The sequence below is a fragment of the Macrotis lagotis genome, chromosome 1, assembly GCF_037893015.1.
Source record: "Macrotis lagotis isolate mMagLag1 chromosome 1, bilby.v1.9.chrom.fasta, whole genome shotgun sequence".
Classification (NCBI taxonomy): domain Eukaryota; kingdom Metazoa; phylum Chordata; class Mammalia; order Peramelemorphia; family Peramelidae; genus Macrotis; species Macrotis lagotis.
This window is the reverse complement of record NC_133658.1, coordinates 650,629,244-650,648,007: the sequence shown is the minus strand read 5'-3', so window position 1 is coordinate 650,648,007 and position 18,764 is coordinate 650,629,244. Positions and strand designations below refer to the sequence as shown.

At 34.4% G+C, this 18,764-nt stretch overlaps 1 protein-coding gene across 1 annotated transcript in view; it reads left to right on the top strand.

Moving 5' to 3' along the window:
* The window catches only part of LOC141507573 (aldehyde oxidase-like), a 91,102-nt gene that overhangs the window by 9,032 nt on the left and 63,306 nt on the right, over positions 1-18,764 (top strand). The window contains exons 5-12 of the mRNA XM_074215355.1: positions 334-460; positions 9,076-9,137; positions 12,623-12,712; positions 13,894-13,974; positions 14,580-14,724; positions 14,927-15,019; positions 15,879-16,030; positions 16,209-16,302. Coding sequence (XP_074071456.1) covers positions 334-460; positions 9,076-9,137; positions 12,623-12,712; positions 13,894-13,974; positions 14,580-14,724; positions 14,927-15,019; positions 15,879-16,030; positions 16,209-16,302 — 844 coding nt within the window. The remainder of the gene's footprint in view (positions 1-333; positions 461-9,075; positions 9,138-12,622; positions 12,713-13,893; positions 13,975-14,579; positions 14,725-14,926; positions 15,020-15,878; positions 16,031-16,208; positions 16,303-18,764) is intronic.

Sequence of the window (18,764 nt, the reverse complement as noted above, 5' to 3'; positions counted from 1 at the left end):
ACTCAGGTCTGGACTCCAAGTTCAACTCTCTAGCCACTGAATTGTCTATTTATATATAGAACAAACAGCTCTCCACAGGAAAAAGTCCCACAACCAAACTGAACCCCAGTGAAATGGTAGCCACATGTTTGTATAGGAAAGATGATACAACTACCTTGATTAAATTACTTGCATTGACAGTTATTTGTGTTGTGCCTACTAGAGTGTTAATAGAGAGTTTATATTGGTGAGTATTTGTGAAGTAGTAATAATAAACTTAGCTCTTTAAGTTAATGGTAGAAAGGAGAAATCAGTAATATTATAGGTTTTAAACATCACTCACTGTTATTCTAGGAAAGAATTGCCAAATTTCATGGGACTCAGTGTGGATTCTGTAGCCCTGGAATGGTGATGTCTTTGTACTCTCTTTTGAGGAACATTTCAAAACCCTCCATGGATCAGTTAATGGAAGCTCTTGCAGGTAGGCATTAATTCAATTTTCTTCAAGATTGCTTTTAGAAATAGCTCAAACTACAACTGAATTATAGTTACATCTTCTACATCTCAGTTGCAGAAGATGGGAACTAGAGAAATTCTATTAAGAACTTAATAAGAGCGTCCTAATTAAATCATCATTTACTTTATAAATTACTGATTTCAGTACAAAGGTGGGTATAAGAGAGGATAGAGAAAAATATGCTGGAAAATGAGGCTCAGAATTAGGGGAAAAAAATTCAAAGGCTTATACAAAGAAACCTAATGTCTAATGCCTCTTCAATAAAGAGACACTAAATGTGAGAAATATCAAACAACTTTATAATAAATAAAATTGAATGCATGTAATTAGACAGGAAATGACTGATTACCAAAGTAGTAGTCATTTTGAATCAATCCTCAATGTTTAGTTAGATAGTCCACATGTTAAAGAAAAGAAAAATACATTAATAGCAAAATAGTAAGAGAAGAAAGTGCAAAACTATGTTATATAATTGAAGCAAGTTCAATCTGACCTATTTTAAACATGCTTTTCATATATATATATATATATATATATATATATATATATATATATATATAGAGAGAGAGAGAGAGAGAGAGAGAGAGAGAGAGAGAGAGAGAGAGAAAATTAGACTTAAAATTATGGCCAGTAGGAGGCTGTTGAAGGAGCTGGAAGAAATCTGTAAAAGTGGAACAGAAAACCTCTATAATATCCATGTGGGTGAAACTAACTTAATGACCTTATTATAATGATGAGGGAACCTTTAGAATTAAAATCAGCTTCACATTAGACTATCCTTTCAAACTAACTAAAGTCAAATTTAAAACAAAGATATATACCACCTTTATATTGGAGAAAAAGTTGTGTCTGCCATTAAGTAGTGCTAAAAATTGGAAGTCAGAAACTCAAACTGACCAAAGGCATTCAGTTTTCTCATAGCACTTGTGAGCAAACACCCCCTGCCCCCAAGCAGAGTTTTCTACATTGGAAAGACTCATCAGAAGAATCCTATAAAAATAAAAAAAAATTGTAATATTTGAAGTGTTCACCAAAAATTATGGAGAAAAGTGATCCATGGACTAAATTTTTCAATGATTAATTCCAATAAGTATTAGAGACTCAGGGCAGCACATTTCTTTTTATTTCCCCTTCCCCCCAATTACACATTAAAACAATTTTTTAAACATTAAAATATTTTTGAGTTCCAAATTCTAATGTAAGCAAAACAATATTAATTTATACATATGCGATCATGTAAAACATTTCTATATTAGTCATTTTGTACAAGAAGATTTGAAAAATAAGGGAAGGAAGAAGGAAGGAAGAAAAATGATTCAGTCAGTATTCAGGCAGTATTAGTTCTTTCTCTGGAGCAGATACTATGCTTCATCATGAGTCCCTCAGCACTATCTTGGATCATTGTTTTGTTGAGAATAGTTGGTCATTCACAGTTTTTCATTGTACAGTATTGCTGTTACTAAGCACAATTTTCTCCTAGTTCCATAGCAATACATTTCACATATCCCACAAAACAAGATTCTTTGGAAAAGCAACAGAAGAACTTACCAAATCTCTAAGTTATTCCTTTTTGGAAAGAATTATGCTTTTTTTCATTTAGTAAAATTTTTCCTCTCTTTTCTCAAACTCAAGTCACTCTCCTCCACCACTGAAAATGAAGGAAAAACAAAACTCTTGATACAAATTTGTATGGTTGGTCAAAACAAATTTTTCCATTGACTATATCCACAAAGTACATTTTTCATTCTGTAATCTGAATCCTTTAACTTTCTGTCAGAAGTGAGTGGCATGTTTTTATCATTAATCCTCTGGAATCATGGTTCCTAATTACAGTGATCAGAGTTCTTAATTTTTCCAAAGTTGTTTGTCTTTACCTTATTGTTGTCTTTGTATAGATTGTTCTTTTGGTTTTGTTCCTTGCACTCTGAATCACTTCTTATAAGTTTTTTTTAATTTTTAATTTTTAAATTTTAATTTTTTTTAATTCATCATTTTCAACAGTACAATATTCCATCAATCCATCCATACAAATGTATAGTTATGGATATATATATATGGATGAATGGATTGATGGAATACTACTGTATATTCTGTGTGTATACTGTAACATTCAACCATTCTCTAATTTAAGGGCATACTCTCAGATTCCCATACTTTGCTACCTCCAAGACAGCAGTGAGAAATGTTTTTGTACATTTTTAAGATTTGTTTTATTTAGAACTAAGCTCTCTCTTAATCTGCCCTCTCTATAATCCCTTCTTCCTCATTCTTAATTTTCCCTTCTATTTCTCTTTTGAGTAAAATGATTTTTTTTAATTCAACTGTGTATGTGTGTGTGTCTTCTTTTGATCAGTTCAGATGAGAGTAAGCTTCAAGTGTTAACAGCCCCTCTATAATCTCCTTCATCTTTGTAGGGATGCATTATGATTTTGTGATATAATTTCCTTTAATCTTCTTTTCTCTCTCTTCCCCTCAGTGTATTCCTCTTCCCTTCCCTTTCCATTATTCTTTTAAGATGAAGACATAACAGAACCAGTCCCAGATTTTCTGTTTAATTAGACAATATCTATGACCCATTAATGATGATATGATTTGTAGAAGACACATGGTATCATCTTCCTATGTTAAAATTGTAAGCAACTTATCTTTGTCCAGTCCCTTATGATTGTTTATTCATGTTTAATCTTTAAAATTTTCTTTAACTCCTGTGTTTGAATCTCAAAATTTTGACCTAGTTCTGGTCTTTTTATCAGGAATGTTTGGAAATCTTCTATTTAGCAAAGGTACATTTTTTTCTCCTGTAAGATTTTACTCAGTTTTTTCCTGGATAATTTCTGTCTATTGGCTTCTGAAAAATGGAATTCAAAATTACTTATTTCTTTATAGTAATAACTGACAAATCATATGTGATCCTGACTATGGAATTCTTTCTGATTGCTTTAAGTACTTTTTTTTTAATCCAGAAGCTCTGAATTATGATTATAAGATTCCTGGAAGTTTTCATTTCAGAGTTCTTTTGGAAGATGATTGGTAGATTCTTTCTATTACTGTTTTACTGTCCATTTTATCTTCTGGTTTCAAGAGACTTCTATAGTTTTCTTTTAACAGTACTTGAAATATCACATCTATGGCCTAGTTTTGGTCATGGCATTCAGATAGCGAGATGATTTTTCGGTTTTTTCCTTGATCTATCAGTTGTTTCTGCAATGAGATTCTATTTTCTTCTATATGTTTTTTTGGTCTGTTGACTGTTTTAATATTCCTCATCGAGGCTTTTATTTGGTTTACAAGAAACAAACTTGTACAAGATTTTTGTACCTTTTGTGCAAAGTTAACTTTCCAGAATTCTCATCTTTCTCAAGTTTTTTTTCTTTAGCTCTGTCATTTCATGGACAAAAACTTTTTAGCTCTTTATAACTCTTGGTTTATCTGTTATAGGAATTCTATTTTAATTTGTGCACAAGCTGTTTTATTTTGACACTTTGATTTTAAATGTTATAGAGTCATTCATTCTCTTCTGAATTTGTGTCTTGAGCATCTCTTAACAAAAAATAGCTTTTTTTGATTGTAGGATTCTTTTTTATTTGTTAATTCTTTTTGTCTGTACTGCAGACTTGATATTAGGGCCAGAACTATGCATTGCTGTAGGGAAGGTCTGGGATGATCCTATTGCTGCATTTTTGGGATTGCTTTAGAATTTCAGAGACAGTTCAGACTTGGGGCTTGCAGATGTTCCATGCTCTTAAAATGGCCTTATCCAGGATAGAGTCTGATTGATTTCTCCCTATTTCATCCCAAGTTTGAGCTTTGCTAATTCTGGACCTGGGTTTGTATTGAGTGATAGTAGACTGCTGTACCCATCCATTCTCAGCCTTCTGGGAAGTTCTGTTTCTGCAGTCCAACAGAACTACAGGTTCCCCTTTGTTCTGGATTTCTGCCCTGGTTATTCCTTTACAAGCTTGAGACTGAATTAGAAACTGAAATTAAGACCTTATTTTTCCCTTAGGCTATGAATCACATCATTTGATTGACATTTAGTTCTGAACTTGCTCATTTCTTGGCATGTTGCCTAAGACTTGAGACCATTTTGAGTAGGGTAGGAGGGCCTAAGTCTTCTTGTCAGTCCTCAATCCTCCCTGCATCTGTAACCTGGCCTGGGTAATAGGCAACAAAGTTGTGAGTGAAGGTGTCCCAGTGTGTGTCTGGGACCTCTTCTTTCCTCAATTGGTAGATTCTCCCTCTGGAATGTTCTATGCTTGTCATGTTCTTTACTGGCCAAATCCCCATTATCTGCAAACCTCTTTGTCTCCCTATGTTGACCTGGGGTGGACAGATAATTCACTGTGATCTTTTCTTGGTTTCCCCCCATCGGTAATTGATCTGGTGCATTTTTAAGATCTTTTTGGAGCAATTTTTGCTGGTAAGCTCTTCATTGCCCTACCTCCTGCTATTCTGCTGTCATCTATATAGTTTTAGTAGCAAAATGTGCTCTAATTAAAAGTTTAATATGTGCCAGTTCGTTTTTGTTTTAAAATCACCAATTCAATTAGAAAACATCAAAGCAGGGTGGCTAGGTGGCTCAGTGGATAGAGCACCGGCCCTGGAGTCAGGAGTACCTGAGTTCAAATGTGACCTCAGACACTTAATAATTACCTAGCTGCGTGGCCTTGGGCAAGCCACTAACCCCATTGCCTGGCAAAAAAACCCCAAAATAAACACCAAGAAAACATCAAAGCAAAAATGTATAAGATAAAAGAACTTACTATAATTTTCATAAAGAATTTTAATAAGTGTAAATCTGTCAACATAATAAGCAAACCAAGTTTTTAGAAACTTTCTCAGGCTGCAAAGTATTGATCTCTTTGCTAAATTAGAAGTCTTGGCAGCCTTTGGTAGTACATAGTTAGGATATTAATTTATTTGTAACATTTTATGAAGGAGGATGGTAGAAGATTATGAGAAATATTGGCTCATAAAACAGCAACAAATAATAGAGAAGTAAAAAATGATATATAGAAAGCTTGAAAAGAGATCTGGTTAACTTAGATTATCCTGAGAAGAGTGAAGGAAGAAACTAGAAAGACAGTGGGTAGACACCATCTTCATATCTAACTCTTTCCTCTAGCAATGACAGTAGAATCACCCAGTGTGATTCAGGAGGAAGTAGAAATGATACTAAATACAACAAATATGGGATGACTAAAATGGCTGTATCCAGAGAAAAAGATTCATCCTGAAATTGATGCTATTTTGAGAACACTGAGGAATTAGTGCTAAAGATCTATGCAATAAGGGATAACTTCAAATGATTGTCAGGAAAAAGAAATCACAGGCAATTACTATTTTAAATAAAAAAGAGAGAAAATATCAGTGCTGACTTATGTGCCCAATTTCCCATAACTAAAAAAGTCTTATAAATGATCTGCACATTTGCTGATCCATGTTTGAGAAGGAAAGAGAGGTTTTCATAAATGATATTCTATATCTGACACACAACAGCTTTACAATCACAGAAATGTTTGAAAAATCAAAAAGTTACATTACGGTATTCTACTGTCCTATCTGTTGTTGATTATTAAAAATCATTTGATTCTTTAGAGCATAGTGACACTTTAAGAGCTTTCCTCAGGAGCAGCTAGGTGGCATAGTGGATAAAGCACTGGCCTTGGAGTCAGGAGTACCTGGGTTCAAATCCAGTCTCAGACACTTAATAATTACTTAGCTGTGTGGCCTTGGGCAAGCCACTTAACCCCATTTGCCTTACAAAAAAAAAACCTAAAAAAAAGAATGCCTCTTTTACAGACTGTGATATGTATTTGGATAGGTAGCACATGAAGCTGGTCCATCAGGACAAAGATCTTGGTTATTTACTCTAGATTTTAGGAATTCTTAACCATTTTTGTGGATAATGAACTTTTTTGGCAGTTTGATTAAAACCTATAGATCTCTTTTCAAAAAAATCTTTGCATAAAAATCAATAAAATATATAGGATTTAAAGGAAGGAAATAATTTTGAAATGTAATTGTCAAAATATTTTTTAAATGAATTCAATAGACCTCAGGTTAAGATTCTCTAGATAGACAATGCATAGGACCCAGAATGAATAGCAAAAACTGATTTGTGTTCAGGAAATTGTATAGTGTTTTTTAATAACCCAAACTTTTCTCCAAAACAAAGAACCATACTTTTAAACTTCAATATTCTTTAAATTGTACCATGTGAGTACAAATCATGGAATATGATGGAAATAAAGTTGCAGGCCATCAGAAGGCATTGCAGTTATGTGGTGGATCTAAGTCAGCTGAAGTATATTCCCATAAAAAACTTTACTCTGAAAGCATTATAAAAGAGACATTGAGATATGTATGACTAGAAAAGGAAGTAGACTATTTAGCCTAAAACTTAGTAGCAAAGAGAAATGCCTATGGTGAACAGAGGTTCACTGAACTAGTCAGTGTTAGAGGCCAAATCAAAACCCAGGTCTTCAAGACTTTAAACATAGTACTCTATCCATAATGCTGCTCTAGGTATTGAAGATGGCTGAAGTAAAGAACTGTAGAGAAGTGGGAGATACAATGGAATTTGAAGAACCATTAGTAATCCTTTGGCTAGAACAAAAAAGTGAATGAAAGGTAATAATGTTAAGGAAGGCTCAAAAGTTAAACTGGAGATAGGTTTTTGCAAGGCAAATGGGGTTAAGTGGTTTGCCCAAGGCCACACAGCCAAGTAATTAAGTGTCTGAGACCGGATTTGAACCCAGGTACTCCTGACTCCAGGGATGGTGCTTTATCCACTGCGCCACCTAGCCACCCCATAGTATCTGTTTCTCATAGCAAATATTTTTGAACATCTTTAATCAGAGGATAGTACCTCAATTCCAATGGCTCTTTATACAATGAAAAATGAGAGATGATGATTTTTAAAGACAAAGTAAAATCAGAGGGGCTGTGAACAATAAGAACTAGCAAAAAATGACCTCTATCTCTGGTTCTTTTGGTTTTATAGTTGAATTGAGCTAGAGAAATTGAAAAATTGAAAAAACTCTCCATTTTCTCCTCATCAATAAAAATGTTTTTCTCTCAAGATATCAAGAATATAATTTGATTTTTAATATTTATAGATTACTTTCATTTTGTCTCATGGCAAAATAGTTAATTTGTGTAGTACTGGCATAAAGAGACAACTTTCTATAGAAGATTCCATGGAAGGACATGTAGAAGTAAAGAAAGTATGGCTAGATTTTAATTTGCCCCATTGGAAAGAGTGTTCAAATCCATGAGATCAAAAATCCAATGATATTTGCATTTAACAGTTGTATAAAGGGTTTAATCCCTACTAAATCAGAGGATATATGGAGGAGAATGAGTAAGAAAGTGAAGGACCTTAAGTCCATGTCATATGAGGTCAAAGGGATATTTTTCCTAGAGAAGAGAGGTCTCAGGGGAAGACAGGGTCAGTTTCTTCAAGTATTTGAAGGGTGATCCTGTGTAAGAAGGATAAGAATTTTCTGTCTGGTGCCAAAAAATCAGGGATAACTGTGTAATACTGCAAAGAAATAAATAAGGCTGAATGTTGGGAAAGATTTCCAATGATAAGAGCTGGCAGCTCAATGATACATTGAGCAGAAAACTTAACTTGCAGTCAGGAAGACCTAAATTCAAATTTGACCTCAGATACTTACTAACCAGACAAGTCAGTTTTATCTTTTTCTTCAGTTTCGTCATCTGTAAAATGGGCATCATAATAGCACCTATCTCCCAGAGTTGTTGTGAGGATTAAATGAGATAACTATTGAAAAGTGTTTAGCACTGTACCTGGGTCATAGTAAGAACCACATAAATGCTAGCTTTTAAAGTGGAATGGACTACCTCAAGAAATATTGCCTTCAAATAGAAGGTCTTCAGGCAGAGGATGGATGACTACTTATCAAGTAGTCTACTTGTCAAGAATGTGATAATAGGGATTCTTTTTGGGTATGGGTTTGACCAAGATTGTCCCTTCCAAATCTAAGATTCTTTGAGTCTGAGATCCAAGTTAATTTATGACTGGAAAAGAAGAACAGCTAGTCATGTAGTGAGAAAAAGAAAGCCTGAGAGGTATCTACCAAATGATAAAAGACCTGTAGAAAGACCTTCAGTATACTGGGCATATCCTCTGCATGAAGATTTATTGAAAGGCCTGGACAAGAATCACACAAACTAAGAGCCATGAATATATTACTTGGCTCTACCTTATTGTGTAACTCAGGGAAAGTCATTGAAGTGCTCCATTTTTTTTATGTTAAAAAAAGAAGGGACTGGATTAGGCCCTGAATTCCTTTCCAACCATAAAACTGTGATCATTGATTCTCTGATTGTGACTTGTGAAGAAAGAACCCACATGGATGAATATTGTCATTAGAGAACAACATCTATTGGAACTTTCAAAATATGTAGCCTTCATTTTCTCATTTTCTAGTGTTCTCCATCAATTTAGATTTACATGTTTCTTGTAGGTAACATATTATGTAATATATAGGAAGACTATAAACCAAGTTCATATATGCAGTTAACACTGGTCTATTGTTTTTCTCATTCAGGTAACTTGTGTCGTTGCACTGGATATCGGCCCATAGTTGATGCTTGCAAGACTTTCTGTAAAGTAAGGAGGAAAAAAAATTCTTTAATTTAATTTTCTACAGAGAATCAGGGTGGAGATGGCAGGGAGAAGAATCTGGAGATGTGGTTAGATTTGCTATTTTTACATAATAATACATCTTTTATTATTATCTAAGGGAAAAATAGAGACACAGTTGTATTGTTTCGGGTAAATAACAAAGCAAGTTCACCTCTCTTAGTCTTAATTGTTTTATAAAATAAGGATGATCATATTTGAATGTGCACCCCACAAATGGCTGTGAGGTCAAATCATATATGTATACATGTATGTGTATAACTACATATATCTTTACTAATTTGTTAATCTTAAAGTGCTATGACAATATAATGTTAAAATCATCATCATCATTATTATTATAAAACTATCTTACTTAGGACATTGCTAATTGTCTTTAGTGGAAACATTTAATATTATTAAGATGGTTATAGCTGGGACAGCTAGATGGCGCCGTGGAAAGAGCACTGACCCTTGGAGACAGGAGGACCTGAGTTCAAATTCGACATAAGACAATAATAATTGCCTAGCTGTGTGACCTTGGGCAAGTCACTTAACCCCATTGCCTTTGGGGAAAAAATAAACAACAAAAAAGATGGTTATAGTTTTTTTTAGCTCCTTGCCTAACTCTCCTATTTTTGATCCAAATCCCTATACAAGAATATTTTTTCAATCAATCAATCAATCAGTTAACAAGTAGCCATTAAATGCTTTCAATGTATCCAGATGAAGGAGACAAAAAAAGAAAACTCCTTCCCTCGAGGATCTTACATTCTGTTTTATTTCCCCCCAAGTGTATCTTAAATTCAAAACCTCTGAACCATCCTCCTTTCCCCTATTCCCAAAGAGTTTTTAATCACATACCAAAGCTTGCCTTTCGTTCCTTTTTTAAAAAATCAAATTATCTAAAGGTTTATCTATTTTATTTTTTTCCTAAAATCAACTCTTCTTACTTTCAGTTTTATTAATCTTTCCTTTGATTTTCAGAATTTTTATTTGGGGATTTTTAATTAAAAGCTTGTCTTTCTGTCTTCACATCTCATGTACCTATCTCCATCTTTCCACTCACAAGACCACATATGCTTTCAGTTTCTTTTGTCTGGACTATTGCAGTAGTCTTCTAATAAGTATTATGTACTCAAGTCTTTCCTCTGAACTGTTGCCAAATTGATATCCCTAAAGTATAAGACCAGGGTGTCCTGAGCCAGTTTATACTGACTCAAGTAAGCTGGATTGTTAGATTTTCAACATGAACATTTTACACCTTAGATATCAGCAAATGATATAGTTTTGTTGATTATTTAGACTTAGGAAAATGAGGAGGAAAATGTTAAGAATGCAAATTGTATTTAAAAGAATGTTACGTGTGCATTTCTTCTCCCAGAGAGTGGTTGTTAAAATGTTCATCAGTCCACCAGTGAACAAGTCTTACTTCGAAACACTTTTGCTCTGTGTACCACAATAGCTTCCTGATTTTTTTCTTTCTTTCTAATGTCTAATGCAATCTCCCCTGTTTCACATTTAATATCTGTTATAGCCCTGGTTCCAACCTACCTTTCTTGCCTTGTAATACATTACAACTCTTTTGCATACTCTGCAAACTTGCCTTCATGCTGTTTGTCCCATGAAATACTCTATTATTTCCATGCCTATGAACTAACTGTCTATTTTTACTACACTTCATATCATAAAATTCCTTGTTTTAACTTCCACATCATATAATTCCTTGTTTTCTTCAAATCTCAGCTCAGCTTCAATGTAAAGCCTTTTCTCATTCTCCCAGGATATCAACTCCCTTCCCCTCTAACTTTTTATTTACTTCATATGTGTTTGTGTATTCGCTTATGAGTATAGCTATTATATATATTTTATATATACTTATATATGCATATATATGTATACGTTTTTCTTTCCTCTCCTCCACTGCCCATGCATGACCCTTTCAAATCTGAAGATGGTGTCAGTACTTTGAGGTGATGAATGGTTTCATTTTCAAAATTTGCACCACAGGTGCCTCTCACAGTGTTTTGTCACATAGTAGGGTGCTTAATAAATGTTTGTTGATAACTTGGAGAATATAATAAATTCACATATTAGTAAGTACAGGATTTATACCAAAAAGGAATCACAGTGGTTCAAGGGGGTAGGGTAAGGAATTTAAACCAGGGGAATCAGGAAGGGTATCTTAAAAGAAGTCACACTTGAGCCAAACCTTGTAGGGAGCTAATGATTCCAAGAAGAGAAGATAAGGAAGCAGATAGTCTATATAATGCCATCAAGGTGGGAGATTGAATGACAGTGTCAGAGAAGGTGAACATATGACTGGATTTGTAGCAGGAAGCTGGCAAAGGCTGGGAGAAATCTCTTCCAAGTTCAGGTCAGATATTACTAGTTTAGGAGAAGTATACTCCTTGGGGACTTTAATCTTGTGTCAGATTATCCCATTTAATATATAACTTTTCTTAGACTCTCTCAGTCCTGAGAATTGAGCTACTGGGCAATTTTTTTTTAGGTGTTTGCAAGGCAAATGGGGTTAAGTGGCTTGCCCAAGGCCACACAGCTAGGTAATTATTAAGTGTCTGAGACCGGATTTGAACCCATGTACTCCCGACTCCAGGGCCAGTGCTTTATCCACTGTTCCACCTAGCTGCCCCCACTGCGCCACCTAGCTGCCCCGCTACTGGGCAATTTTAAAACTAAGGACTTTCCTACTTTTATACTATTTCTCAGTCAAACTCTGTATTGAAACAAAAACAAAAACAAAAAGCCAAACTATATTTTGACCCTAATAGAAAAGCCACATGTCTAGTGAGTTTCTAAATATTTATCTTTCTGGGATCAGGATCAGTAAGAGACCAAACAGAGAGCTCCTGGTAAGGAATTTTTACTATAGAGAGAACACTAAGAAGTTAAGGTTCATAACATATTAACTTGAGATAGAACTTGAACTCTGACCTTATTGGTTCCTAGTTCAGTTCTATATCCACCATGTTTTCAAAACTATTATTAAATGATTATTTCAATTCTGAATAAATAAAAAACCTAGCATTTGTATGTCAAACAACAATCTTAGTTTGTAAGCTCCCATATTGGAAAATATAATTCAAACAAATAGTGAATAAGATGTATTTCTGTCCTCAATAAGAATTAGAAACTCTGATACTTTTATGGGGGGAGAGTTGGAGTGGGAGAGGGTAGTCTGCACCTGTGATCTAGAATGCCTTTCGCCGGTTCTATAATTAAGTATTGTCCAGTCGGTCTGGAGCACAAAACATTAAATGACTCATCCCTGATCCAAAAGCCCATCTGTGTCAGAAGCACACATAAAGCCTTCCTCCCATGAATGTTTAAACATATGATAAGAAAGCCTCTAATTATTAGTCACTACCATAATTCTTTTCCTTTAAGATTTCTGGCAATCAGCAGTAACTTCATTCTTGCTTCTATTTTTATTTGTATTCTTATTTTATTAGGCTACTGATTGCTGCCAGAGTAAGCAAAATGGCATCTGTTGCTTGGATCAAGAAGAGAATAAATTGCTAAACTCTGAGCAAGAAAATGGGGTAGGTCAAATTATAACTTTTCTTGAAAGTCACCCTAAGACCACAGCTGGGCTTGCCTTACCTCTAGGCAAAGAGATAGATGTTTATATGGTATAATTTGAGCAGTCCCAGAAAGGTTCCCTTACCTAGTGACATCTCTGATTGAAATGCAAATATCTTTGGTCAGAGAAATGTGATGTCTGTACTGACTGTTAATGCCTCACATTCTTTCTTCTTCCTTCCAATTAAAACTATTAACCCTTATTTAGCAGAGAAATGATAGTTTTGATAGGAAGGAAGGGGAAAGGGTGTGAAACTTGGTGTGGTTCCTGGCTAGTGGCACCTCATTTGAAGCAAGGTGGCCATACAGGAGACAGTAGGTGCAGAAGATAACTTTTGCCTCTTCCATGGTTTTCCATAGGAACAAAGCTCTATAAAAGTAGGCCTTTGATACTGTATTTAATTAATTCAAAAGACATATATCATTATCTATAAAATGCTTCATAAATTAAAGGGTGGAGATTTTCCCTTTCTTCTTTGCTTCCTTACCTCTTTCAGTGGCTAATCAGCCAATGGATATAAAAAAAAGGTCTTTTCACTCCTATAGGTTTCTCAATTATGGAAGGAGTAAACCTTGTACCTCTGGCTCAATCCTGGGCACAAATGTCACCTGAGAAACCAAATGACAAATCTTGCTATTAACATTCATTATAATTCTTTGAAATGTATTATATAAACTCAGCAATATGTACAGTTCAGAGAAGTCATGCTTCTCTGAGTTTATAGTCAAAAGCAGCAGATTTTATAGTCAAAAGAAGACAAGATAGCATGTAGAATTACATAATTAGCTTTTATTTTTCCTATTTAGTTTTTCACTTTCTTTTTGTGCTTGTAATTCTGTCTTTTCCCTTGCAGAAGGGGTAGAATGGGGAAGATGATAGTGGACAGATGATTAGAGAAAGGGAAAAGTAAAAAGAGAGGAGAGAACCCAAAATAATTTAATTCTATCTGTTTAACACTTATGAAAATTACTGCATAGCAAAGCTTCTGTCCTTCGACACACTTATAGAGATGAAGAGGTGATCCAACAGGGAAGAGCCTTTTGACATCAGTGCTGAGTTTCTGTGGGGTCTATATTACAACTCTTTACAAATAGCCAACTAAAGTACTAAAAACAACCACTGAAATTTTTTTCTTTCAAGGCTTGTGAAAAACTCTTTCAAGAAGAGGAGTTTCTGCCATTGGATCCAACCCAGGAATTTATATTTCCTCCTGAACTAATGGTAAGTCAATCATGGTTGTACCCATGCTGTAAGAATTCATATCAAGGTGTCATTGTGTTGAAGCAATGGGTAATTTTCTAGGCTTCTTCTTGTAGGTAATATTATCTAGTTAGCATTCTGACTCAGTATGCAAGGGGAGGAAAGAATGGGAAGGATAGGACATTATCACTGAAAAAATATCATGAAATTATGTCATCCAATATAGCAGCCACAATTCTAATTTATTTATATGATCACTATTCCTACTTTTAATCTCCTAAATAGAATTATTTCTCAGAAATTATTAATTTATATATATATATATATATATATATATATATATATATATAATGCCACAATATGAGAAAATTTTTTTTTCACAAAGTACATTCTTTGAAAATGCTGCTATTAGGCACTATGGGGAATATCCCTTGAAACAGAAAAAAAATTGCTATGCTTTTGATCTATTACTTTTTGCTAAAATTTTATTTTCATGTTCCTTGGGAGAGTCAAGCTATTGTAATTATTCTAAAACACCTTCATTATTCCTTCAAAAATGGTGAACAGTCCAAGAACAGCACAGAAATCACAAGATGATCTTGAAATCTTTTATTATTTTTCACCAGATTGTGGCTGAGAAAGAACTCAAAAGAACAAGAGTTTTCTATGGGGAGCGAATAACCTGGATTTCCCCTGTAACACTAAGAGACCTTCTGGAAGTGAAAGCCAAGTATCCAGATGCACCAATTGTCATGGGAAACACCACTGTGGGTGTGTAGAAATTAGGGAACTATTCCATGTGGACACGATCAATACGTTTTGAACAATCCTTCAAACAATGAATGCTTGCAAAGGACACAATGGAACTCCTGAAATTTTGGTCAATCATCAATTGTTACCAAGATATCAAGATTAGAAAATCAACCACTTTGGTTCCTTAAAGTCTTATTCTTATTTTTTTCAATCCCTTTAGGACCTGATATGAAGTTGAAAGGGATTTTTCCCTCAGTTATCATTTCTCCTGATGGAATTGCTGAGCTGAATGCTGTAAATTATATAGACAATGGTGAGTTTTTAGATTCTCTGCTTCTTGGTTTATGATACATTAATCACATGATTTACTCTGCCTAATGGGGAAGTAAAAGCATCAGCTCTTAACTAGTTATTGTAATGTACAAAGAAAAAAATGGTGGTTGTCTTGACTTTTCTCTTAAAAAAATATTGATTCCTTTAATCTTTATATAAGAAAATGAGTTAAACAACATAGTCTAATGCAAAGACCACATTTGAGAACTTTAACCTGTATTGGTCATTACAATTAATTGGAGTTCAATTGCCTTTTATTGCTGTTCTCATTTTATATTGTGCATATTGTACTCCTGGTTGAGCTTGTTTCACTGTGCAACACTTCATGGTTTTCCCATATTTCTTCTGAATTTCATGAATTTGTTATTTTCTCTAGAGCAATATATTTCACTTGCATTCATATAACATTTTTAAAAATTGTATGAATATCCAATTACTGGATATTCATTTTATGTCCAGTTTATTTTTTCCTATTACAAAAGAGTGCTGCTAACTGTTCAAAGCATTCTTTGTGACTATTTTCCTTGGGTTACAGATCCAGTATGGAATGACTAGATCAAAAGGTATGAGCAATGAACAATATAGTCACTTTTCTCCTTGCCACCTTCTTCTCTTTAGAGATGGACAAATCTTGAAACTGTTGTCCTCTATTATTGAATAAGCAGTTTGTGGTTAAGGAAATCTTAACCATAGCTAAACAATATCAACTAGCTCAGTCAATTTGGTAGGTGGCCTTAGGTAAATCTGCTAACCTGCAGCATCTTCATTCTTTCTTTTGTGATAAGGTTAGGTAATTACCATTGCTTTTATCTAATTGATTTTAAATATGTTTATTTCAGGGCTGACAATAGGTGCTGGTTGTAGCCTAGCCCAGCTGAAAGATATCTTGACTAATATGGTCTTGGAACTTCCAGAAGAGAAGACTCAAACATACCAGGCTCTCTTGAAGCATTTGAAGACTCTGGCAGGATCACAGATCAGGAATGTGGCAGTAAGCATTTTTCTATGCTAAATCTCATAATGTGATTGCTATTAGCTCCACATTATACATGTTCAGTTTGATCAAGAAGAGACAATATAGGTCCTTGATTAATTCTGTTTGCACTTGTGTTTTTTATGTATATATTAGTAATGGAATAAAAATGCCAACTCTTGTCTTCTTTACAAAGTCTTTAGGGGGCAACATCATCAGTAGACATTCAACATCAGATCTGAATCCCCTTTTGGCTGTGGGTAATTGTACCCTTAATCTGGCTTCAAAAGGTAAGTTATAAGAAAGGATATAAAAATGTCAGAGATGGGACCCTGATAAATAAAACTGATAAAACAGAAAAGAACTTTAAGTTATCATCTAACCTAGTCTCATCTCCTGTTTTCAAGTAGGACTGTACCTAAATTAACAAACAGATGAACTTTTTGTGTCAAAGACTGCTTTGACAGTCTGGTAAGGCCTGTTGACCCTTTTAATATTTTTAAATGCATGAAATAAAATTTATAGTATTACAGAGAAGAACACATATAAAAAAAGTTTTGGAAATATTTTTTAAAAATTCATAGAAAACCCATTTATGGATCCCAGGTTAAAGACCTCTGCTTTAAACCAATAATCCTGTCTCATAGACCCTGAATAGTCGTGTTTGTATTTCAGTCCCTAAATTAGTCCAGCTTCTTTTCCCTTTTAGGTATATGTATAGTGAAAAGAGTAGAAATAGGAATAGTCTCAAAGCTGGCATTGTGACACACAATAACTGTGTGACCCTAGAACCAGGACTGTGACTCACATCATTTATATGACAGGTAAATTTACTTTACCTCCCCAAGCTCTTAGTAGAGAAGGTGATGTCTTGCATTGATATAAAGAGTTTTACCATCCAGGAGTTTTCCTAGATGAGTGATATCATTGATCAAGTCCTTATCTATTCTTTTGTTTAAATTGGGTATAGGATCTTAGGTAGCTAATAATTAATTCAACAAACATTTAAGTGTTTATTCTGTGCCAGGCACTGGCATAGGTTTTTGGGGAGCTGTTTGCCCATTAATCCAAACAGTGCTCTTTATAATTCACATGAATTTCCTAACTCAACAAACTCAAGCCTGTGACTAAAGGAGATGATTTTTCTGGATGTTATTTCATCACTCTAATGTTCATTCAATGGAGGCTTGGAAAGTAGTCATGGCACCTTAGGAAGAGTCCAAAAGGGCAAAGTTTGGCTATTTAAAAAAATTTTTTTAAACAAAGATTTTTATTTATTTTGAGTTTTACAATTTCCCCCCTATTCTTGCTTCCCTCTCCCCACCCCCCCCCCCCACAGAAGGCAGTCTGTTAGTCTTTACATTGTTTCCATGGTAAGCATTAATCTCAGTTGAATGTGATAAGAAAGAAATCATGTCCTTAAGGAAGAAAAATAAAGTATAAGAACAAAATTACATAATAAGATAATTTTCCCCCCTTAAATTGAAGGTCTTTGGTCTTTGTTCAAACTTTGTGCAAACTCCACAGTTCTTTCTCTGGATACAGATGGTAAAATTCAGCTATTTTTAAAACAATGAATGTCAAGGTGCTAGACATCATTCAGTTAAGAAACCTTGATGGAGGCAAAAGACAAAGATCCAAACAAAGCTATAAGCAGATGCCATAGAAGCTATTTCAGCTGTTACCAAAGGTGATTCCAAATAAGTGCCATAGAAGCTATTGAAAGGGCCACGTAGAGATCTACAAGAGTAACTGTTCTATCTCTGTCTTCTGAGATGTTTTTAATTACAAGCAGTACAGGAGTAGCTGACTTGTTGAATATGCAGGAACCCATCCTAATGGGCTTGGTTCCATTATGATGAAATGGGAAGAATTTGTGGGTCATTTTCAATGTCTCTATCTGAACATATGGAATTAAATCACTGATCAGATGAGGAGAAGCTTCTCCTAAGAGTAAAGGAAGAGTTCACAACATGCAGAGCTCCTGAATTCTTTGGTGACAATGAGAGAATTGAGTTGCTGCATATTATTCCCTTCAAAAGATCAAAAAATGAAACTGCCTGGAATAGTGGGGAGTGATGGATTTAGAGTTAAAGGACCTGGGTGCAAGTAATAGCTTTGCTGTCTACTTTCTCTTTGACCTTTAGTCATTTTATTTCACTTTCCTTAATTTTCTTAAATGAGAAATGAGGAAAATGAATTAGACTATCTTGAAAGTGCTCTGAATCTATGACCCTCAGCATGTGGTTATCTAGCCTTTGTTTGAATATTTCTACTACTATGGAATTTGCTCCCTCTTTCTACCAGTCAATTTTATTTTTTTTTTAATAATTCAAAACAACTATTTTTTGGAAGCAATTGAAATCAGAATCTGCCTGTGACCTATTCATTGATACTTTGTATCTCTCTGGATCTGCCTGTAATAATTTTAATCTCTCTTCTGCATTGTTGTTGAGTCATTTTTAAGTCGTATATGACTTTTTATGACCTCATTTGGGGATTTTGAATTTGACATCTCTGCTTTAGAGCCAGTCTGATCAGGATAGATTGAATCTTCCTTGTTCTGGATACTTTACCAAAGCAATCTGAGATTATGTTAACTTTTTCTTAGCAGCTATATTACACTGTGACTCAAATTAATAATAACATTAAATCTTGTGATATCACACCAGATAAATTGCTTTTCCTGCATTTGGCAGTATATTTTTAAAAACTTTCTTCTTCTGGCAAGCCTCAAAACCAATTTTTTTTT